The 25,423-nt window shown below is 39.4% G+C and overlaps 1 protein-coding gene across 10 annotated transcripts; it reads left to right on the top strand.

The window, feature by feature from the left end:
- The first annotated feature begins 298 nt into the window (after window positions 1-298).
- On the top strand, window positions 299-25,423 carry LOC104609083 (2-oxoglutarate (2OG) and Fe(II)-dependent oxygenase superfamily protein). Of its 10 annotated transcripts, none has more exons than XM_088893263.1 (7): window positions 300-646; window positions 1,152-1,270; window positions 22,204-23,274; window positions 23,853-24,383; window positions 24,773-24,975; window positions 25,061-25,103; window positions 25,199-25,423. In XM_088893263.1, the coding sequence occupies exons 3-4, from the start codon at window positions 22,221-22,223 to the stop codon at window positions 24,206-24,208; spliced, it is 1,410 nt and encodes a 469-aa protein (XP_088749389.1). In that variant the 5' UTR covers window positions 300-646; window positions 1,152-1,270; window positions 22,204-22,220; the 3' UTR covers window positions 24,209-24,383; window positions 24,773-24,975; window positions 25,061-25,103; window positions 25,199-25,423. The 10 variants fall into 10 exon arrangements, with proteins under 10 accessions (XP_088749387.1, XP_088749389.1, XP_088749388.1 ...); XM_088893262.1 differs by having other exon boundaries at window positions 25,190-25,423; XM_088893265.1 differs by having other exon boundaries at window positions 302-646; window positions 1,152-1,246; window positions 23,853-24,183.

Here is a 25,423-nt window from a genome sequence, read left to right as displayed (position 1 = left end):
CAGCTCTTTCACTCGATCCAAGTCACCAACCATCAACAATTTCATCAAATCCTTCAACTCCGTCCATTTATCAATTCTACCAACAAATTTGCATTTATCTATTTTAATTTTATTCTATTAAAAATATTATCTTCTAATAAATGTGACCCTCCACATATTAAACTCAACTAATTTCTACCCTTTTATAACTAAACTAAATACTCTCTTTTCGACTTTTCGTTCAACAAATTCACCTGCTTTAGGAATAATTCATCCTGTTTCCAAATTCCAATTATAACATAATGCCCATAGTCCAAGGACTCACGTCCAGTCGACCATCTCCAAACTTTATTCCATTTAACTTCCTGATTTCTCTCTCCACGATCTAGTGTCACCTCTCTCTCTCTCTCTCTCTTCTGTTCCGTCTTCCTACCATCCTCATCGTCCTCTCCTTCCGAAAACCGCAACGAGCAAGAACCCCTCGACCTCTCCTACTTCAATCAATCAGCCGTTGACAGTTACTGTCGACTCAAATTTCTTCATTACACTATTTTCCTAGAGTAAGCCCACATGCTCTGTCGTTCTTCTTCCTTGTCGTCTTCGGATCATTGAAGCTTAAGGCAGGTCTTCTTCAACTTTCGTTTCTGTGTCAAATCCACAAGATCAGGTATCTTACTCCTAAATCGACATCTCTCACTTTCTCTTTATGGTTTTATTTTCCATATTTTCTCAGCGATTAGGGTTCCTTTAGTAGTTCTTATTTTGTTTTCTGTGCAAATGACGTGATATATATCAAATTTTCTAGTTTTGTTTTTCCATTTCTTTCTGGAGTTAGGATTCCTTTTGTAGTTTTTTTCCCATTTTTTTGTTCATGCAAATGATACTCGGATTGTGAAACTTATTTGGTTCCTATGAGGTTCGAAACATATAGTCGGGAACCTCAATTTCATTTTTCTCTCTGCAGATAGGGTTCCTTCAGTATTTTTTTTTTCTTTTTCTGTGCAAAAAGGGACATGCGTGATCCTCAAAAAATGAAAGCCACTTGGGTCCATGATTGGTTTGAAAGATAAAAAATCAATTTAATTCAGCATGAAAATTATCATTGATTTTCTATTCCAGGGTTTTATTATTATATTTGTTTGTCTATTTGGGTTTTGGATGGAAATTTGCAGGTCATTATAGAAATTCTAACGAAGTTCGGAAGCCTTCTGATTTTCGTGCACTGAATCTCTTCAATAAATGGTCTGCCAACATTCCTAAGCTACAGGTTCAACTCAAGGCTTTAATACATGTGAGCTCTTTTTATATATGATGTCAGCAGTTTCTTTTTTTTTTTTCTTTCTGTGAATCCTATGAATAGGTTCTTCTTTGTTAATTGCTTCCCTGCGCCCTGCATATGACGACTTAGTTTTTATTCTTTTCCTTTTCGTCTTTCTTTCTGTCTTTTTATCTTGAAAACAAAGAGAAAATGTAGAGTGAAAGGAAAAATGAAAAAAAGGGATACTGCACATCAAAGAAAAGGAATTCTCTATAGGAAGGAAGAGCTTGAGAAGTTCAAGAAAAGTTATAGAATTGCTCAAGGAGGCATTAGATGAACATTAGGTTTTTTCCTCGCTAGAGATCTGGTAGAGGAAAAAAGTTACATGTTAGGAGTCGGGATTTACAAAGAGCAAAGCCGTGGATCTAAAGAGAGTAATTAAAGCGGGAGGGAGAGGCCATGAAGTAGGCTAACTAAAGATTGAGATAATTGAAAAGTGTAATGTGAGTAGGAAAGGGGTGGAGAAAGGAAGCCTTTTCTTAATAAATAGAGGTTAAAGTAGCCTTTAAATATTTATTATGGTAAAGAAAGAGGAATGCCCCCCTCCTCCTAAAAAGTGAAGTTATTGAATTCATGAGTGTTTGACTAACTTATATTGGCAGTCAAGTTCTGCTAATCATGGCAATGGATTAGAAAACAATTAAGTCAAGATCTCAAAAAAAGTGAAATTATTTAAACATTGAAATACAATTGTCTTTACATTGGTAGCAACACGACAGTCAATCAATGCCAACCATCATCATTCAAGAATGTATGTAGTTGGCAATATTGTGCCAGTTTTAAGACTGCTTCAATTGTGATATATCAGTTAAAGCAGATATCTAGGGAGTTAAACATAATTTAGATATAGGTAGTAATTATTATTGATAAATCAGACTTTACTACAAAAAAGAGAAGGGGATAAAGAATTCATCTAAAAAAAGAAAATAAAAAAAAAGAGTTGGAAATAAAGAACATAATACAATTTTGGTTATCAAAGAAACAAATCTGGAAAACCTATCGTAAATCTTTCTAAAAGTATTATTGCATCAAAAGCTAGGCATTGCACCAATCCAATCCAAAGAGATTGATATCTCTTGAGATTAAGAAGTGGAGGCAACTATACAAATTGATGGAAATGAACACATACTTTAGATTGTGAATTGCTTGTTACAGCTTGAACAGATATGTTGCTATTTGACTTTCATATATGCCAGTAAGGTTACTTATAAAGAAAGAAAAAAAGTGGAGGAGTAAGTTTATCCTATTAAATATCCTCTACATACCAAAATATGCAATCTCTTTTGTCAATCTTTATCCAAACCATCTAAGTATGGTTTTAACTTCCTTTTATAGCAATAATTCTTCCAGAAAACCCCTAATTTAAATTGCCATTCAAAGAGAGATGGTGGAAGGGAACATTTGGCCAATGAAAGGGGGAGTGGTGATATGTAAGGTGGATGATGTGCTTTTTCTTGACCTGGATGATGAAGGGATCTGAGAATGAAAAAGGTTTCTTCAAAGGTGTATGGTGGGTAAATTTGAGGGTTTCACAGGAAGGTGCTAGGAATTGAAGAGTGGGCAACAACAATGTGGATGGAAAGTCTCTACCTGTTTATCCATCCCTTGCCTGGAAATGTTGTGGAAATCCTAAGCGGTCACTCATGGTTCTTGAAGAGGAAGAAGATGTTCTCGGTCCAGTGGAGCACATGCATGGGATGTAATTCTAATGAAGAGAACATGGAGCACTTAGGGACAGAGTCTGGTGTTGAGGAAGTTTGGATCAGAGCATTCAGGTTGCCTCTGCTTCTTTGGTGTTTGGAGGTGTTTAGAATGATAGGGTATTTATGTGGGGAATTTAGAAACAGATGACACCCCTTCAGAGATTGAGTCATGTGAATGGGTGAAGATGAAGATTCTCAAGTGGAAGATAAACCCCAAGTGGAGATTGCTGTAGGTGATGTTGTCTACTCTATGATGACATGGCTAGAGATCAGCCTAAGACCAGAAGGTTGGTGTGAAGCATCACGAGTAGAGTGGAGGGATGAGGTCAGGAGATGGTTAGGCAAGATACAAACTAGTGTTGATCATGCTGCTGGTGTGAGAAGATGGATCCAACTGTGAGTTGTTGGCTACTGGAACTAGAAAAGGCAATGATCGTGCTTGGTGAAATCAAGAAGATCATATACAATTTCTAGCCATCTAATTTGTGGTTTATTTTTGGTATTATGATGAGGGTGTGCTCATTGTAACATAACTATTTGAAAACATTAACAGATGACAGAATAAAGTAAGAAAGAAAATAATAAAATAAGAGACTTATGAAGAAAACTAAGGACACCTTTAGATGGTGCTTTATCTGCTTTGGAAATATATCATTTAAGCAAAGCTTACATGCCTCATATGGTAGATTGGTGCAAATAGGCATCGGATTTTTCTTTGTTTGGCCTCAATTTTTGTCTTGGTAAGAAGATGAAATTATTTGGAGTATGATTCCTTTTATTCGTAATGAACTTTTATTTAATATCAGAAAAGGGTAGTAATACTTACCATTTTCAAATGAAACGTCAAAAAAATATTAGTGGTTGTAGATAGTTGACTGCTATGGTGGTTATTTGATATGTTCTGTTTTTCATTTTTCCTTTTTTTTTGTCATAGTTACCATCATAAAAGATCAAGAAGTTAATTGTTTCCTCAGACCCTGGTATACCAAGCATTAACTTTTGTTTCTCTTCCATGAGTCCCTGTGTGCTTTTTTTTTTGATCAATTCCCTGTGTGCCTTATAGATGGAAAATCTCTGGAGCAGGACTTAATAATGTTTATATTGTGAAATATAAGGGCTACTGCTGTTAATTATTTTTATGCTTGATGTTCTTGATTGGGCAAGTAATCATAAACTTCATTAATGGAAACTCTAGTTACGTAGACATTTACTTTTCATTAGTTTATACTAATACTGTAGCTTCCTTATTACATGTTGTAATTTAAGACTGTCCCTCATATTTGGACTTCTAGTTTCCTTTTATATTCTGGATTAGAGGTTGCATTAGTCACTTTAGTACATAAAGCAACCAAGTAACAATATCTTCATAAAAGGAAAAAGTTAGAGGATAAAGGTGTCTTTATAAGCCATTTAGCAGCAGAACCCTAATTTTTATAAGTCATCTAGACTTTTTCCTTTCTAATCTTTTTAATTAAAACACCAATAATAAGTGCAGACCAAAGAGTGAATTTTATTATTCTACCTTTAACGAACCAGCTGTATCTAAGAGAGGTGAACTACAAACAGCAAACCTGAGCTCAAACCTAGAGTACTAACATACCGGGTATTTCCTCCATGTGGTTATGCTCTTTTGTGTTTGCTTAAATTTTTTCTATTGTTCTAAATCTTAATGAAAATTATCGTCGTGGATACCTTGTTTGTTTTGTTGCCAAAACAAACATAGGCTCATGAGGGTTGAGACTTCTTGGGATCGGGCCTGTGGGTTATTGGCTTTTAGGCTAATGGATCATTTGCATCATCATTTTTGCTGTTTCTTCCCTAGGAAAATTGTTGGACGTCTCCACATCTATTCCATTTTTTAGAATTTCTAGACCATGTTGAATCACATAAAGGAAAAGGCAAAAGTGTTATACATATGTATGCATCTGTTATACATTTATGTACAACTCATATTGATTCTAATTTAAAAGTGGGTTCTAAGTTTTCAACATGTATGCCCTTAATTTGTTCTTTTTGAATTGAAACATTGCAAGTTCAGATGGATATTTTTGGTTGGGAAAAACCATGGTGTAGGAACTAGAAGTCTTTGGTCAAAGGATCTTGTCACCAAGAATAAAGGATATGTATATAAATTGTAATGTGAAATCAAATCATGGCCCATAAAGTATCTTGGATTCCCTTTGGGAGGTGTAGGCACCATGATCGGTGGCAATGGTCGGAACTCCGAAGGTCTGATGATGCAGAGGCAGAAGCAAGGAAAGAGCACATGGGGAGATAAAACAAATTTTCCAGTTGTGGGTATTTTAAGAATCAGTTTTTTTTTTTTTGATGATTCGAAATTACTATTTTTGGTAACATTCGAACTTACTATTTATAGTAATTCTCATAATTACTATTTTTAGTAAACTCACACTTTACTATTTTTAGTAATTTCTGACGTCTTTAAATGAATTTAGTTTTAGTAGGATTAAGAAATGTTATTAGAGTTGTGTAGGAGTTGGAGTCCTAGTGTCCTAATAGGTTACTTATGAATTTGTCATAGTTTTGAAGCAGTTAGGAGTTGTTTTGGGTCAGTTTCCTAGTCCAAATTGGAGTCTGAAAGGGGACATCTGAATTTAATAAGTTGTTTTGGGTCAGTTTCCTGGTCCAAATTGGAGTTAAAAGAAGAGTTGACTTGATGAAATAAAGATTGGTTTAGTGAATTCTGGTTGTTTCCATAAATTTCTCTTCCTCCCTCTCTTATTTTTTCTTTTAAGCAATTTGTCTCTTTGCTGTTTACCTTAACAATAAAAGTTCAAGCTGCAAAAAAAGCACTCTACTTGCTTCTACTCATTCTTTGCTGCACAACAAGCACTAGCTTCTCCATCCATATTCTTAATCTCTAATCACCACAGTGTTTTAAAAGCACAAGCTGCAAAAAAAGCACAAGGGCCTAAATGTGTTTGAGGCGCAATGTGCAAGGTGAGGCACACACCTTTTTGAATCAAGATGCATTTTTTTTTTAAATAAAAAAATTGAAGAATATAATTGAAAAAAGGATATACCTAAACTTAAAATTAAATTAAATGATTGAAAATGGCCTATTAATATGTCAAGTATCAATGAGAAATCAGAACATCTTAGTTCTCAGCATTAAGCCATTAGTGTAGTACAGTCATAGAGATACAAAGTTTAAACTTGAAATTCAAACAACCAAGCTATTGAAGTTTGAGGTCACATATCCATTCTTCATGACTCGGTCATCATTTTCTTCCTCTTCACTTTGAAGTTTAACTTCATCTTCATTGTCATCTGACTTGTCATCAACATATCTTCTTTCATTTCTTCTTCCACAACAATTCTTTTTTTTTTTTTTCTTTTTTGGATCAAAATGAGCTGTATTGGTCCACTGAATAGCTCCATGAAACAGTTAGAGAAATGGAAGATAGCATCTCCCTGACATTCTTCGTTCCAGATGCTGTGAACTGTATTTACATTAATGACAACAGAATATGCATAAATATTCTTTACCTGCTTGAGGGGAAAATCCATTTGCATGCCTCTTTCGTCATATCTAATTCCTCCAGCACGTAACAAAAATGATAGGTTTCTCCTTCCCCTCTGCCTGTCCTTTCTCCAACCCAACCACACTTACAGACCATAAACACTGATAGATGCACAACCAGGAATGGGAGGATGGGAACTGCACCATAGATGCTGAGAAATTCGCATTTCCTTAAAGTTCTCTTCAGGTGTTGCAGTACACAATCGCACTCTCTAGGCTTGCTATATGTACCCCTGTTCTGTATCCATAATGCTTTGTTCCTCTTGTACTCTTCTTCCCCCACCATTTTCTACGAGTCTTCTCTACTTCTGAGTTACCAAGCTTGTGGAGTGTTGCCTTTGTCTCCCGTAATTTTAGCTTGTATTCTTTCTTCCAAGTCTTGAATCTTAGCTTTAGCCTCCTCTTCTTCCACAACAATTTCTTCCTCTTCTTCATCTTCCAATTGAAGTTGATAACTTGAAGCTCTTGGTCTCCTTCCACTAACTGTTGTTGCTCTTAGTTGTGAAGTTGAAGCTATTAGATCTTGTATTCCTTACTGGCTCTTCAACTCCAGAAAAGTTGACAGTTGTATTGTGATTATTATCTAAGTCAATGAAAGTCTGTTTCCGATAAAAAAAAAGTTGATAATAACAAACTAAATCAATAATAATCACAGTTGTACTGTGATTATTATTTAATCCCTTCCAAAACTGCCAAAATTTCAGCTCTCAGAGAGTCTCCCCAACCTATAGGGCCTGAAAATTATTGCCATGTTTTCAGGCCCTATAGGTTGGGGGGACTCTCTGAGAGTTGAAATTTTGGTAGTTTTGGAAGGGATTAAAAGAGCTCAACAGTTGAATATTAGAAAACTGCTGGTGGAGGGCGACTCTAGGTTGGCTATTAACTGGATGCAGAAGGAAGATTTCAGTTTGTGGAAGTTCTCGAATGAAAAAAAGAAGATTAACCAGCTCACTCAAAAAATGCAAATTCAGTTTCAGTGGTCCAAGAGGAGTGCTAATTCTTTGACAGACTCTTTGGCCAAACAAGGGGTGGGAAGAGCTAGTTTCTTTTGGGCATTGTTGTAATTTGATGTCTACTTTTAGGGAGGGTTAAGAGATTTTACCCCTCCCTCCTGTTGTATTTTTCTACCATTTCTTTTTCTTAATAAAAGTTTCTGTTATTGATAAAAAAAATTATTTACAATTTACAAAATCAATTACTTAACAGTTCATATTTCATAGTTCAAATGCATCAATTTCACACCAGATACAGCAAACTATGAAAGAAAAATATAGAAAATAAACGTGTTTATATTTTTACTTGAATGTAAATCCACAATGAAATACATCGAGTCTATCACAGATTCATAGCTCACAGATTAACATTGAATAGATAACAAACAATAAAATAATATTAAAGTTAACTTACGTAAAAAACAATAAAATAATGTTTAGTTATTCCTGAACTAGCAAACAATATAAATTGTAATGAAAGAGGAAGAAGGGTATTTTTTGATGAATATATGTAGATGCAAACAAAACAGCCCCTATTTTGGCACCAAACGCAGCAGAGAAAACAAGGAATAACAACGGTGGCACCAAATACTGCAAGTTTACAAAGGGGCGGAGTCCCTATTTTTAGGTTAAAATAGTGAGAAAAAAGTTGAATAACAACGGTTTTGGGGATAAAAGCAGAGAGAAATGAAGTTGAATAGCAATGGGGCTTAGCTCCTGTTTTTGGTGTAAAAACATATAGGGAATATCGAAAAACAAGAATGGGGTGGAGCCCCTGTTTTGGTAGTAAAACCTAGCAAGAAAAAAAGAAAAACAAAAGTGGAGTGGACCCCCTATTTTAGTGTGAAAATGGAAGGGAAAGGAAAGAAAAAACAAAAGAAAGAAAGGAAGAATGGATTGTTTCTATTGGAGCTCGAACTTGAACAATGGGTCAATGGCTTGGTTGATTGGTTTTCCTTTTTCCTTCGAGCACAAGCTTGCTTTGAGATCAAGTTTGCTTCTTCTCACTGTTAGATTAGTTTTATTTTTATTTAGAATACTATAAAGGTTGAAAAAAATAAAAGAAAATGCTTTTGATATATTATAATAATTGTCTATAGAACTTAAACATTAAACAATTCTAAACATTACTAAGACACCTGGCCTAAGGCGCATGACTAGGCGCAGAGGTGATCGCCTTTCATGCATACATATGCTTGGACCTGGGCAAGGTGCCTACCCTAAAATGTACCTCGCCTTTGCACTTAGGTTCAGGCATGCATTTTAAAGCATTGATTCACCCACAGCCCTTCATTCACCCCACAAAGCCCACCACCATATCCCTAAGTCGGTAGGACCCCTTCCCGTCCTACATAATTTGGGGAATGGCCCAGAGTTGGAGTGGGGAGAGAGCCAGAGAGAGAATAAGTCGGTGGAAAAATGAGAAAGAAAGAGAGGGTCAAAGAGGGAGTTCTTGAGAGAGAGAGTCAATCATCCCCTCATTTGGCAGTTCTATGAGTAATCTGGTTATGGGCCCTTCTGGGATTGGGGGGAGTATTCAGAGATGGACTTGGGTCCATATTGGCTCTTATCCGGAAATTGGTGGCTGAAGGTGACTCCAAATTTGTGGATCAGGTGGACTTGGGTCTGTCCATATTGGCTCATTCGTTGTAGTTTGGACCCATTGGTCATGCTGATTCATTGAGTGCAGAAATTTCAGCACTGCTACAGGGGTTGAGACTAGAAAAGTAATTGGGATTCAGGAAATTGGTGACTGAAGGTGATTCCCAATCAATGTTTTAAAATGTGGAGGCGTGAGGGGTTGAGGCGTTCATTACTTGGAGGCATGAGGTGTAAGCCTTCCAAACACAAGGAGGCATAAGCTTCCTTAAGAGGGGGATAAGGGGCAAAGAGGACGAAGAGTAAGGAGGATCTGATCTCTCTGTCTCTTTAATAAAGATCTTTTATATTAAGAAGAATGAAGATGTAACACTAGAAGGGGGGGAGTGTTAGACAGTTTTGTATGCCCTTAGTTTCAATCAGAATGATGTACTTTGAGTTTATTGTAAATGAATAAAGATGCATATTTGATTCATGTTCCCTTGGTATGTTTCTGTGTAATACCCTTAAACTGGACACTTAATGAGACTCGTGTGAGTTTAGAATGTTCACAGCCAGTGGGTCGGTCTGGGAGACCTATCCTGACAAGGCTGACACTGTGGTTCCACCAAGTCGGTTGGGGTGGCTTGTCTCAGCTGCCAGGGTGAGACCCTAGGCACATACAGTGTAGGATTAATTGAATCTTTGAACTGGACCAGATTTCCAGTATTGCCCTGGACCTTGGAGATTTATGGGCAAAACTGGAAAATTACACCCGACCCTAGACTCGATTATGATACTGCACTAGGTGTCGGATTGGGCTATGTTTGATGTACCAATCAGTGAGATCCTTAGCGGGGGTCAAAACCTGGGTATGTTGGGACAGTCCGAGAATTCATCTGAGTGGGTGATCATAGTGACAGGATCAGCCCCTTTGTCGGACAAAGGTAATGATCAGGGATGCACTCTCACTGATGGAAACCAAGACTGCCGGCAGCCGATTTCAATCGTTGAAATTTGTTTTTTGCAAAGTATATTTTATATGAGATATAAAAGTATATATATTATGGTTTCTAAAAGGTTTGCAAAAGGTTTTAATTCCCGGGATCCATATAAGTGGAGAGTGCAACACTGTTCCTTGCAGCCGAGGGAGAGGTCCTCTCTTGTCGGACAGTGTATGATCATTATGGGCTGAGAGGGTAAGTGTAAGACCATTGAGGATAACACCTGATGGGCTAATCTTGCATCTGCCCATAGTCCCTGGGTGTTACAAGGTGGCTTGGCCTAGGGACCACTTAGTGTAAGTGTTGGGCCCATAGAGCCCATTTGATGGGTTTCAGGGGGTACACTGTCTTCAGCAGTGCATTTGGCCAGGCCTTGTAACAAAGGCTGGGCTGAACCCATGTGGCTGATGTGTAGATCAATGCTTGGGTCCCACGCCATACAAGGAAGCCCAACTGGGCAGCAGTTTGCAAGGCTTTTTGAGTACATAACTTTAAATGGGCCTTAAGCCCATTTCGAACTAGGCTGATTTGATTAGTCATTTAAAGGGGGCGAATTCTGAAGTGGGTCAGCTAAAAGGATTGGGCTTAGACCCTATCCACTCAGAGAGTCCAAGATCTAAATGAGATTTAGATCTGGAAACCTCCTAATTATATTAGGAGATAGCTGATCTGATTTGCAGATAAGATAAGGATTATCCCTTATCACTAAGGGACTTCTAACCCAAATATGATTTGGATTAGCAACTCCTAATCTGATTAGGAGCTGATCCCTTTGAGATTATAAAAGGGGAAGGGGGCGACAGCCTTTTAAATGATCAACAACATTCTTCTCTTTGAAGAAAGAGAGATTGAGAGATTTCCTGCATACTGCGAATTCTCTCCTACCGCCACCTTCCTGCCATTGCCATTCCTTCAGTTCGATCTCCAGTTCTTGGGAACAATCAAGATTTGATATTGATCTCAATCTTTTGGGAAAAGATTGGTTGGAGCTGTACTCACAAGCCGTCTAGTTGATTCTTGCGAAGGGTCAAATTCTTTTGAAGAACATTGTTGATTCTGCTCCATCCTTCACTGCGCCATCTTCAGTGGGAGCAGATTTTGGATCCTTCCTTGGGCGTGAACACCTCCATTGGGAGATAGTATTTATCCGTATCAGGTATAATCCTCTCCCACTCATTTTGGTTCAGATCTGGTTCAGTTTATGGTTCAAGATTGATCCTTGAAAATATGATTTTCTAAATAGGGAATACGATTCCCATTTGAAGGGAGAAATAAATTTTTGAAATTCGCCCCTTATTCCGCAATCTTTGGGCGTCCATAGGATGGATCTCTCATCTCTTCAGTGGTATCAGAGCCATGGTTCAAATCTTGAACCATCTAGTTTCAGATCTGAACCTGCGCAAATGGGCAGAAGGTGTTCTACCCAATTTGCGCAGATATGGGTTTTGGGAAATTTGTTCCCAAAATTAATGGGCGAATAATCTGAAATTAATTTTATATAAATTTGATTATTATTTAGAATTGTTCTTTATGATTTTCTTGATTTATGGGCTGTCTGTACAAAGGGAGATCGAAATCTTGGTTTGCGCAGGGAACCTGCAAGATTTGCAGTTTCTTGATTTATTTATTACATTTGGTCTGTAAATAATTTTTTTTTTTATTTTCTAGACTCAATGTATAGGTATTCGATCTGATGTAATTATTAATAGAAATAGGATTTCTATTTATTTTAATTTTGGATCGAAGATGGCGGCGCAGAAAGGGAGATTTCGCAGAGAAGAAGATTTCGCAGATGGGAGAATCGCTACTTGCGATTTGCAGTTTGTGAAACTGCATTCTGTAATCTAACCTCTGTTTTGCAGGATGGATTGTGCGAACAGCCCTGATTTACTGATTGTTGTTTTTCTTTTATCAGTAATTAATTTCAGATTATTTTCTTGAATTAAAGATTTAATTAAAGATCAAACCCTAGACCCATTCGAACCAAGATTGGTTCAAACTGTTTGGACTGAATCTAGGGTTTAATCAAGGCTGAAAGTCAGCCCTAATTTTCCCACTAATGGGCCTAAGGATTGATATTTAATTAAATGGTTAATTCGGCCCAACCTGTAAAGGCCCAGTTTTAAACAGTTAAAACTGCTAAAAGCCCACTTAACCCTTAAAGCTATATGGGTTGAACCATTCGACCCATATACCTAGATAATATTAATGGTTAATATTATGGATTTAAAATGGGCTTCAAATGGGCTTTACAGATAATTAATTGATTAGATCAATTTATCCCTACATGTGATGTATGGATGCGTGATGTGCTACGTACATGGGCCATAAGTACTTGGTCCATGCTCAATCGACAATGGCTCTTTCGCACACCATGGCTGAATGCACATCATTGCCATGGTGTCCCTTGGTCATTGGATGACCTCCCTCAGTGGTGGGCCCCCACACCTCATCATGAGGTCTCGTGCGGAACCCTAGCCGATTTAGGCCCACCAAAATCTGGCTTTATGAAAGTCGGAGGGAGCCACTTTGGCTTGACCTAAAGTTAGAACTAGGGCATATTTATCTGTTCCCTCCCGACAATATGAGTGCATGTGATCGGGAGATTCATATGATGAACTCTCTAAAGGCCTTCCATCGTTAGCACAAGGATGGGTCCTTCAGTAATGAGGAAACGCACCAGAAAATGGGCTATCCATTTGCTGTTGGGCTTGTCTAAGTGTTTCATAAGATGATAGGGGCATCATAGACCGATGTGGGAGGGGCTTCACCAGAAAATGGGAACCCTCTCACGGTATCTTGGCGTTCACGAATATGATGGGTAAGCACTCACTGGACAGAAAGGTTTACCTGAAAACCGCTCTGAACCTTGTCTAACAGAGGCCTAAGGGAAAACTCATGTGATGAGTGGATATGATCCTTCACAGAAAGGTGGTGGTGTTATGCAGCTGAAACAGTTGGCCTCATGCACCCTATGTGATTTCCCGCATTTCCAGAGACAACCCGTAGTCTCCGTCACTGAGAATGGAGGGAAATCTCAGAGATGAATAAATGGAAATGGATCGTAGATTAAAATCCATATCTATGAAATGAACATGAATCAAATTAGGTCGTGGACTGATGTTTGCTCTTTTATCAGAAAATGGCAAACAGATCATTTGCAAAGCTACTTGATGACAACAAGTTGAAGGGCCCAAACTATGCTGACTGGTATAGGAACCTTATGCTGGTCCTTGCTTCTGAAAAACTTGACAAAGTGGCAAAGAATCTTGCCTCGGAGCGTCCGGGAGATAGGGCTTCTGAGGCCCGTAGGGGAGACTATCAAGAATGGGAGGAGAAAAACTCCCTTGCCCGGTGTTACATCATTGCCTCTTTGGACAATCCGATACAGAGGCAGTTCGATTAGATCGAACTTGCCAAAGACATATTGGACAGTCTCAGGACAATGTATGAAGAGCAGAATCGTTCTACTCGACAAAAGGTCTTGAAACAGTTCATGACCACACAAATGTCCAAGGGTTAACAAGTTCACGACCATTGTCTTCGGATGATGGGATACATCAACGAACTGGAGGCTCTTGGATCCGGGTTGGACCTTGCAACCTAGATAGATGCTATCCTTAACTCTTTGCCTCCTTCATTTAATCCGTTCATCATGAACTATAACATGAACAAGCTGAATGTCAGCTTACAAGAGCTCAGCAATATGTTGCAAAGAGCTGAAGAACTGATTAAAAAGGATGAGCCCGTAGTCATGCTTGTTGAAGTTGGCAAGACAGGCAAGAGAAAGAGGAAGGCAAAGAAGCCTCAGAAGAAAGCCCCTAAAAGCAAGAAGCAGAAGAAAGACAAAGCATCGGATGCCCGTCATTTCTGCAAGAAGACCGGCCACTGGAAAAGGAATTGTCCTGCCTACCTGGAATCCAAGAAAAGTAACTTTGAAACTTGTGTTATAGAAACCAATTTATTGGTAGCTTCTGCGTCCTGGTGTATTGACTCCGGGGCTTCAACTCATGCGTGTAATTCACTGCAGGGGTTCAAGGTAAGCAGAAGGCTGAGTGAAGGAGAATTCACACTCTACTTGGGGACTACTGCAACTGTTGCAGCCGCGGCCATAGGAACCGTGGAATTATATTTTAGAGAAGGAATAATTGTACTGAAAGATTGTCTTTATGTACAAAATTTAAGAAGAAATTTGATTTCTGTTTCAAAATTGTGTGTAGATGGTTATTCTGTCTTCTTTAGTAATACGATTACTATTAAAAGAAATAACAGATTCATCGCATACGGGGAACTGGAGAATGGTCTCTATGTTCTACATCCTTCTCTAGAAACTAACATAACCGAAACTACGTCGGCTGAAAATCCCAAGAAGAGAGCCCGTGATACAGTTAATCCCACGTGTCAGTGGCATTACCGACTTAGCCACATCGGTGTTGACCGAATCACAAGGTTGGTAAAGGATGGTCCTTTGGATTTTCTAGCTGTAGAAGATCTTCCCACCTGTGAGCCTTGCCTACAAGGCAAGATGACGAAACGACCATTTAACGGTAAGCCTGAAAGATGTACAGGCACACTTGACCTAATACATACTGATGTATGTGGTCCCCTGAGTGTTAGGACACGAAATCAACACGTGTATTTCATCACCTTCACAGATGATTTTTCACGATATGGTTACGTGTACCTAATGAGACACAAGTCTGAATCCTTTGAAAGGTTCAAAGAGTTTAGACAAGAGGTCGAGAAACAGTTAGGGAGAGAAATTAAAGCCCTTCGATCAGATCGAGGTGGCGAATATCTCTCTGACGAATTCAGGGACTACTTATAGGACAATGGGATAGTATCACAATTAGCTCCTCCTGTTACACCACAACTTAACGGTGTTTCAGAGAGGAGGAATAGGACCTTATTAGATATGGTCCGGTCGCTTTTCATACACTCAGAGTTACCCACATCCTTTTGGGGTTACGCATTAGAGACTGCGATATACGTGTTGAATCGGGTTCCAACCAAATCAGTTCCGAATACTCCATATGAACTTTGGACCGGAAAGAAACCAAGTGTCAAACACTTGAAGATTTGGGGTTGTCCGGCACACGTTAAAAGAACGAGTGCAGACAAGTTGGAATCTAAGACCAGCCGTTGCCTATTTGTAGGCTACCCAAAAGGCTCTGTAGGTTACTTTTTCTATGACCCAAGTGAGCAGAAAGTGTTCTGCAGTCGAAATGCGCAATTCTTGGAAACCGACTATATCCTGGACACCCATCGTCAGGCAGTTGTTCTTGATGAGGAGAACTCAGGAGCAGTGGGAGATGTCTCACAAGTTCCAGGTAGTGACCAACTTAGAAGATCCACTCGGGCATCCAGGCCACCAATCCGTTATGGTTATGATCAGGATAGTTACCTGGTGGAAACCTTGACTAGTGAGGAGGATCCCGTGACTTATGCGGAAGCTATGTTGGACATAGATTCCCAGAAGTGGGTGGAGGCCATGAGAGCAGAGATGGACTCAATGGAGACCAATGGAGTCTGGACTCTAGTAGATCCACCCTCCGGGGTAAAAGCAATCGGTTGCAAATGGATTTACAAGAGGAAGAAGGGCCCCGATGGCAGGATTGAGACCTTCAAGGGTCGTCTAGTGGCGAAAGGGTACACTCAGAAAGAAGGCATCGATTATGAGGAAACCTTCTCGCCTGTGGCCATGCTTAAATCTATTAGGATCCTGCTACCTGTAGCAGCATACCATGATTATGAGATTTGGCAGATAGATGTCAAAACTGCATTCCTGAATGGAGATCTTACTGAAGATATCTATATGCAGCAGCCGCAAGGCTTCATTGTTACAGGTCAGGAAAGCATGGTATGTAAACTTAATAGATCCATTTATGGACTTAAGCAAGCTTTTAGAAGTTGGAACATCCGTTTTGACTCTGCTGTCAAATCGTTTGACTTCGAGCATAATCCGGATGAACCCTGTGTCTACAGGAAGTTCAGTGGAGATAAGGTTACCTTCTTGGTTCTATATGTAGATGACATTCTACTCTTGGAGAAGCCTCTTATATACTGGGTCTTCGACTCTATAGAGATAGATCGAAGCGGATAATTGGATTATCCCAATCTGCTTATGGAAAACTCCAAGAAAGGAAATGTTCCTTTTAGGCACGGAGTCACTTTCTCCAAGAAGATGTCTCCCAAGACTTCTGAGGAGATTGATGGCATGAAAGACTTTTCCTATGCCTCTACCGTAGGGAGCATCATGTATGCCATGCTATGCACTCGTCCTGACATTGCTCAGGCAGTGAGTGTAGTAAGCAGATTTCAGGCCAACCCAGGGCAGGAGCATTGGACTGCTATGAAAAACATACTTAAGTACCTTCGAAGGACAAAAGAGTTTTGTCTGGTGTTCGACGGTAGCTCACTACAGATCCAGGGGTTTACAGATGCCGATTTCCAGTCAGACCCAGATGATAGAAAGTCTACATCTGGATATGTTTTCACGATAGGATCGTGTGCTGTTTGCTGGAAAAGCAGCAAACAGGGGTCCACCGCAGACTCCACGACCGAGGCCGAGTACATTGCCGCAAGTGAGGCTGCCAAAGAAGCTGTGTGGATGAAGAAGTTCGTTCACGAGTTGGGAGTTGTTCCGTTCAGCACATCACCCATCCCATTGTTGTGTGACAACAATGGAGCCATTGCTCAGGTTAAGGAGCCACGAGCCCATTCGAAGTCGAAGCACATCGAGAGGAAGTACCACGTACTGCGGGAGATTGTTGGTAGAGGGGACGTCCTGATTCAGAAGGTAGCGTCAGCGGAAAATGTAGCAGACCCATTGACAAAGCTACTATCACAGAAAGTGTTTGAGAAACACGTGGAAAGCATGGGACTCCGGCTAGTACCTGATTGGACCTAAGTGCAAGTGGGAGCTGTTAGACAGTTTTGTATGCCCTTAGCTTCAATCAGAATGATGTACTTTATGAGTTTATTGTAAATGAATAAAGATGCATATTTGATTCATGTTCCCTTGGTATGTTTCTGTGTAATACCCTTAAGCTGGACACTTAATGAGACTCGTGTTAGTTTAAAATGTTCACAGCCAGTGGGTCGGTCTGGGGAGACCTATCCTGACAAGGTTGACACTGTGGTGCCACCAAGTCGGTTGGGGTGGCCTGTCTCAGCTGCCAGGGTGAGACCCTAGGCACATACAGTGTAGGATTAATTAAATCTTTGAACTGGACCAGATTTCCAGTATTGCCCTGGACCTTGGAGATTGATGGGCAAAACTGGAAAGTTACACCCGACCCCTAGACTCGATTATGATACTGCACTAGGTGTCGGATTGGGCTATCTTTGATGTACCAATCAGTGAGATCCTTAGCAGGGGTCAAAACCTAGGTATGTTGGGACAGTCCGAGAATTCATCTGAGTGGGTGATCATAGTGATAGGATCAGCCCCTTTGTCGGACAATGGTAATGATCAGGGATGCACTCTCACTGATGGAAACCAAGACTGCCGGTAGCCGATTTCAATCGTTGAAATTTGTTTTTTGCATAGTATATTTTATATGAGATATAAAAGTATATATATTATGGTTTCTAAAAGGTTTGCAAAAGGTTTTAATTCCCGGGATCCATATAAGTGGAGAGTGCAACACTGTTCCTTGCAGCCGAGGGAGAGGTCCTCTCTTGTCGGACAGTGTATGATCATTATGGGCTGAGAGGTTAAGTGTAAGACCATTGAGGATAACACCTGATGGGCTAATCTTGCATTTGCTCACAGTCCCTGGGTGTTACAAGGTGGCTTGGCCCAGGGACCACTTAGTGTAAGTATTGGGCCCATAGAGCCCATTTGATGGGTTTCAGGGGGTACACTGTCTTCAGCAGTGCATTCGGCCAGGCCTTGTAACAAAGGCTGGGCTGAACCCATGTGGCTGATGTGTAGATCAATGTTTGGGTCCCACGCCATACAAGGAAGCCCAACTGGGCAGCAGTTTGGAAGGCTTTTTGAGTACATAACTTTAAATGGGCCTTAAGCCCATTTCGAACTAGGCTGATTTGATCAGTCATTTAAAGGGGGCGAATTCTGAAGTGGGTTAGCTAAAAGGATTGGGCTTAGATCCTATCCACTCAGAGAGTCCAAGATCTAAATAAGATTTAGATCTGGAAACCTCGTAATTATATTAGGAGATAGCTGATCTGATCTGCAGATAAGATACGGATTATCCCTTATCACTAAGGGACTTCTAACCCAAATATGATTTGGATTAGCAACTCCTAATCTGATTAGGAGCTGATCCCTTTGAGATTATAAAAGGGGAAGGGGGCGGTAGCCTTTTAAATGATCAACAGCATTCTTTTCTTTGAAGAAAGAGAGATTGAGAGATTTCCTGCATACTGCGAATTCTCTCCTGCCGCCACCTTCCTGCCATTGCCATTCCTTCAGTTCGATCTCCAGTTCTTGGGAACAATCAAGATTTGATCTTGATCTCAATCTTTTGGGAAAAGATTGGTTGGAGCTGTACTCACAAGCCGTCCAGTTGATTCTTGCGAAGGGTCAAGTTCTTTTGAAGAACATTGTTGATTCTGCTCCATCCTTCACTGCGCCATTTTCTGTGGGAGCAGATTTTGGATCCTTCCTTGGGCGTGAACACCTCCATTGGGAGATAGTATTTCTCCGTATCAGGTATAATCCTCTCCCACTCCTTTTGGTTCAGATCTGGTTCAGTTTATGGTTCAAGATTGATCATTGAAAATATGATTTTCTAAATAGGGAATACGATTCCCAGTTGAAGGGAGAGATAAATTTTTGAAATTCGCCCTTTATTCCGCAATCTTTGGGCGTCCATAGGATGGATTTCTCATCTCTTCAGGGAGGTCTTCTCTTTTCTTCCCTTTTCTTTCTTTTTTCTCTCTTTTTTCTTCTTCTTCTTCTCTTTCTTTCTTTCTTTCTTTCTTTCTTTCTTTCTTTCTTTTTCTTTCCCTTCCATTTCCTTTCTTTTCTTTTCTTCTTCCTTTCTTTTTTCTTTTTTATGACTTTTTGTATGAGTTGTGCGTGAGGCACATGAAGTCGAAGTGTACGCCTCTAGTACACCCTCATGCAAAAGGCGTATGAGGTGTACACCTCAGAGGTATCAACGCCTCTGTTATACGCCTCAGGGTGATTTGGGGGCATCTCACCTGGAGATGCGCCTCCCAATTAGTGACTGGGTGGACTTGGGTCTCTTCAGGGAGGTCTTCTCTTTCCTCCCCTTTTCTTTCTTTTTTCTCTCTTTTTTCTTCTTCTTCTTCTCTTTCTTTCTTTCTTTCTTTCTTTCTTTTTCTTTCCCTTCCATTTCCTTTCTTTTCTTTTCTTCTTCCTTTCTTTTTTCTTTTTTATGTCTTTTTGTATGAGTTGTGCGTGAGGCACATGAAGTCGAAGTGTACGCCTCTAGTACACCCTCATGCAAAAGGCGTATGAGGTGTACACCTCAGAGGTATCAACGCCTCTGTTATACGCCTCAGGGTGATTTGGGGGCATCTCACCTGGAGATGCGCCTCCCAATTAGTGACTGGGTGGACTTGGGTCTGTCCATATTGGCTCTTTCTTTGGACCAATTGGCCATGCTGATTCATTTCGTGCAGAAATTTCGGCACTTCTACAATGGTTGAGACTAGCAAAACAATTGAGATTCAGGAAATTGGTGGCTGAAGGTGATTCCCAATTAGTGATCAGGTGGCTGATGAGCAAGATCCTTGAAGTATGGAATCACAGGCATGCTTTGAAGGAAATCAGATGTATTGCAAGGGAGATGTCTTGTGTTTACCAGCATAAGCTTGATGAAAGAGAAGAAAATGAATTTGAAAATCAGAAAAAAATGGAGATTAAAGTGATATATTGTCTTAAAGTCCTATAAATTCTTTTTCATGAGGTAAGTTTCTTTGTAACTTGTACTACTCCAAGTCTAAAATGTCACACTCTAGGCCCACCTCCTAAAGAAAGTCCTTGGTATTCTATGTTGGAAGAAGAGGAGCACAAGCAAGTAATGTTGAGTAATTTTCCATTACAGTCTCCTCCAAATTGATTCCAGCAAGGTACGTTTGTTAAAGTTAACCCTGAGGTTCAAGGTTCTTTCAAAAGCACCAATAAATCCATGGAATACCAAGGACTAGACATTGCCACATGATTTGTCCTAACACTCAAGTCCCTAATCAGGCCCAAACTATCTGCCCTGGTAAGGTGACTAAAGACATCTGCTACCAAAATAAACTGAAAACCAGATAGGTCTCCTTTTCTTAACCTTATCTTCTCTGCACAACTAGTTGATTCCTTCAGTAGAATAGAGAACTGAATGATGAATAAGCATCCCTTAACAGTAGTTGTCAAGGTGATACCTTGGTCACATAAGTGATGCCTAGGCAATAAGGTACTTTTGTTTGCTTGGTGCTTGAATTTGGGAGGTGTAATAATGTCATATGGAGTGCAGCTAAACCATATCATATTTGCATAAATAAGGTAAAAAGTGTAAAATGGGCATCATAAAAGTCTAATTTTCATCTTAGAGATCCACAAAATGGGTTTTGCCTCTTCTTTTTTTCTTTTTTAAATCCTTTATAATATTTTCTCTATTATCTTTCTAATTGTAACCAGATAAGGGTCTATCTCTTTCAATATTTCCCTTTATAATAATTTCTCTATATCTTTCTAATTGTTACCAGATAAGCATCTATCCCGTTCAATATTTCTCTTTTTGCTACATTTAACTCACTTGCACATTCTCTCCTCTATTCTCTGCTGCATTTGATAGCAGGGCTTTTGTTTTCTCCTACCTTCACTACATTTAACACACTTGCACATTTCTCTTGTATATATCTCTATCACATTCAAAAGTTGTCTGTTGCATTATATGTTTGTCTTATTCTTTTCTTTGACTTAGCACAGCTGTACATTGTCTTTGTATCTCCCTTTTGCATTAACCAAAAACATCCATTCCCTAGTTTTTCACTGTCAGCCACAAGGAAAGAGAATAAATAATAAATCAAGAAGAAAATAGGAAGAAGAAATGGGGAAAACACTAAGATTTAACGTGGTTCAGCTCGATAGTCTACATCCACATAGAGGGAAAAACATCTACTATGAGAACAAGAGATACATGGCTGATCTCTCTATAGACTCAGAATGAAATATCCGCTCTCACTCAACCCTAATCCCACACAACCAATGGCTTAAATAAGAAAAACACTCAATTATCAGAATTTCACTTAGGCCCCTCTCCTCTCATAAATACATACAAGTCCCCAAAATTTGTCAACATTACAAATATACCCTTGTAACCACCCTCCCTGAATGAAAACTTAAATACAACCAAATTCAATATGTCTTGCTACATTCACAGGCTTACTTTTTTTTGTGTTGGTTCACTTCTAATGTTTTCTAGTTGCTAACTAACTAGAGAAACATAACACTTCATAAAAGATAAGAAAACAAGCGTAAAATCAAGCAAATTTTCTATATAAAATTCATTTCTTAGGTGACAATGTGCCCTGTTGTTGTTCAGCCTTGATGTAGCACCTTGACAACTATGCTGGAACCACCTTCTCCCATTAACCTCAAAGCATGGTTTTTCAAGGAAAGATTCACAAAAGGGCAATCCAAAAAGTTGTAAGCTATTTTCCAAATTCAGCTTGCAAACTTTTCATCCCAGTCTCCTATATCTTCCAGACAATCATTATAAATTAAATCTGATGTTTGATCCTAGAACCTTTTTGAAGTCTTGTAGGGAGGACGTTGCAGATAACCTTATTAGAGGTTGCTCATCAAACTAGTGAGTTTGAAATCTTCTGGGCTTTCTGCTCCCAAATTTTACCTGAAAAGAAAAGACTATTATGTTTGTAGGACACAGAAGTTCAAAGTGAATAATCAATTGTGATTGTATTTGCATTTTTTATGGTCTGTCACCCTTTCCTCTGAGCTGCTGAATTATTATATTCTTAATATTCCATGTGCATTGAGTTTGATAAATAAGACATTTACTGTCTAATGTCTAATTGACTTCCTGCATGCTAATGGTTATGGAGGATCGTCTGTACAAACTCTACTTCATCTATGCAGGTGAACTGTGTTCTTGAATGGGTGCTATGGCAGGCAACAACCTGCCATCTCTTGGTCGTGTTAAACTCACTGATCTGATAGCATCTGAAGGTCTCCCTTCTGATTCCTATAAAATATCTGTGTCAACTTTATCACAATCTCTAGCACAGTATTCTGCTGCCATTATTCAGTTGCCAGGGAATGATGGGGCCCTTTTAAGATCTGGGCTGGATTCTGCTCGCCTTTACTTCCATCAAAGATCATCATATTCAGCTGCAGAAATGGTTCATACAAATGATTCCCGTGAATGGTGCAAGACATCTGGTTATTATGCAGATCCTCAACTTTGGCAAGAAACCTATGATTACAGACCAGGCCTGACTCCTACTGAGCCTAACAACACTATGGAGTTACCTCCTGCTGGTTTGCCTGACGTATTTGCATTACTTGGAAAGGCAGCTAGGGATATCTTGGATGCTATCAGCTTTTCCTTGAATTTACGTAGTTCTCCATTTACTGAAATTCTTGACAATGTACCCTTAAGAAGTCGGGAAATTTCATCATCAGTTCTGACAGTCTGTTGTCATTCAAGGCCATCGTTCCAGGGAGCACAACGCCATGGTTTGACTACACAGGAGGATGGACAACTAGTTATGTTTCCTGACCATGATCATCAAGCTGATAAAAGCTTGATCACTGTTGTTAAGTCAGATAAAGCAGGTTTACATATAAGAGACTTTCATGGGCGTTGGATACTTGTAGATGGTGATATTGGTCCCCAAGAGGCAGTTGTCTTCCCTGGGCTAGCCCTTTACCAGGCAACTGCAGGTTATGTAAGCCCTGCTCTGCACCGGATAGAAACTGGTAACCTACAAGGTAACATGTATGGACGCTGTTCCTTGGTATTCAAGCTCATGCCTAAATCCATGGCAAGTTTCAACTGCTCTGAGATGGCTGCTGCTGGTCATGGCATTGAAGCTCAGTTCCAGCTTCCAATACCAGTTGATGACTTCATGCAGAGATCCCATCCGACTGATCAACTCTTTACTAGGCACAGCTTCCCAAATTATAATTTCACAGCAGGCCAAGACGGTATGCCATCATACTAAAAAATGCTATACATTTAAAGAATGGTTTTTATTTCATAACCTTGAGGAGATGAAAGATTTGTCCCCGTGAATCAACTGAGGCCACATTCTTAACTGTTGGTTTGAACAATATATCCTGCCTCATCTGGTTCCTTTAAAATCATTGTTGAAAGGGATGAGGCTCAACTGCTACAATAAGGATGGATTACCCTTGGTCCAATTGACAACTTAATTGGGGAATTGGGTGATAATATGGAATGAATTCATGAAAATTGTTCATAGTAATTCACAGGGACATAATAGGCATTTTCTAAGTTATATTTCATTGGTTCAGTGCAATTTTATCAAGCAGTAAGCGTGGTATAAGTTCGTTCACAGTTTTGATGCAAATACAAACATAAGAAAGAAAAAAGGTCTCATGGTCATTCTGTCAAGTGCTAATCACACTCATTTAGTTATCTGTCAGTCTTCCCACAATTCCGAACAGCATTGTTGGATTGTTGTTTCTTTTATTTACTGCTAATAGCCCTTAGTAAATAGTCTTTAATAACAGGTCCTTGGATCGATGAAATGCTCGTACAGGATCTTTGAAGCCTCTGCTAAAGAGGAGGAAGAATAATACGAGGTGTAAACCTCTGCCACCTTCCAAGAGGTTGAGGCTTGAGGCACAGAGGGTACTGAAGGAGCGAGTCCAGGAAATTGCTGACAAGAAGGGCATCAAGCTGAGGTTCTGTAATCTTAAGGAGTGTGAAGGCCACTTACAATCTCTGGACAGCCCCTGTGGTAGCATACGGATGGAGATAGGTTGGCCACCAGGGGTCCCATTTGTTCATCCCCATGATCTACCGAATAAAGCAAAGCTGGGTTTCCTTGAAGCATATGAACCTGGTTGGACAGCATCTCAAGATATGGAGTTAAGTCTAATTGAACCTGGATAAACTAGTCAACACACAACAGTAACTATCCTATTTAACTTTATTGAACCAAAAGACAATGTCTCTTTTATTTTCTCAGCAAACTCTTATTCCTCCATGTGAACACACACAAACACCTGGAAATATGGATATTTTGCTGATTATGCATCTGATGCCTTAGAAGCCAGCGAGTCTTGAGGTATATGAGAAACCATGCCTCTTGGATGATCTCAACTATACATTTCTTATTGCTTAAGACTGTTTCCCCAAGAAACTGATTGTCTTCTTTGAGCATCCATATTCTCTTAAGCTTGGAATCTTGTGATGATGGGGCAATAATCTGGTCAGACATGAGTGTTCTGGCCTTCAGAATGCTGTATTGTGTTACATAGAGTGTTCTGTACAAATATTGGCTTAGAAACACGTTTTTACCTTTGAGTTCATATAATATAATTTCCACAATCACAAGACCTGATCTTCGAATCTTTGATCAGTTATGACCATTGCATAGAACATAGGCAATGTGTGAACTGTGAAATGTGTTTCTTTGGGTACTAACGAAAGTGCCTTGTGTTCTTGATTTTGCAGGAATCAACCGTTATAAATTTTAATGTTTACCCACCCTATGTAATCCTGTGATGACATAATCTCAGCTAAAAGCATAGCTTAATCTCCTAATCCTGTACACGTGGCAGAAATGTACATTACCCTTTTGTAATTCGCATAAAAGCCCTGAAGAGGATGTAAGCTTGGATTATCTGAAAGGCCAAGTAGCAGTTGATTGTAAATAGGTGATTTTAGTAAAAACTTTCTGTATCTGTCCTCTCTACTCAGGTAAATCTCTTACTCCACTGACACTGTTCTGTGCTTAACTAGGTAAAGCCAACTACGACTACTTCAAAGTTTCTTTCAGGAAAAGGTAGATTTGAAGCTTATGTTTGTCACTTCTGTAGATTTTTATGGAGTTGTTATTGACAGAATAAACATGATCATTCACATTTGAAGAGTTTACAGAGACGTGCGATAGCGAGGCAACGTTACCTGATCATTGAGCGGTTGTAAGTTGACAAAAGGAGGGGGGAAATGTTTTAGTTGTACTTGTACAAACATTGCACTATGAAAATAAATTTAGTGAATGGGCCACTATTTTATTTCAGCAACTACTTTGTATTTTATGTTGAGTTTGAAAGTTCTCATTTGTGTTTAAAATAAAAAAGAGGAAGTTCTCATTTACTGTAA

Source organism: Nelumbo nucifera, chromosome 8 (genome assembly GCF_055504915.1).
Source record: "Nelumbo nucifera cultivar China Antique chromosome 8, China Antique-T2T, whole genome shotgun sequence".
Lineage (NCBI taxonomy): Eukaryota > Viridiplantae > Streptophyta > Magnoliopsida > Proteales > Nelumbonaceae > Nelumbo > Nelumbo nucifera.
Note: the sequence above shows the minus strand (reverse complement) of the source record. Positions and strands in the feature narration are given on the sequence as shown.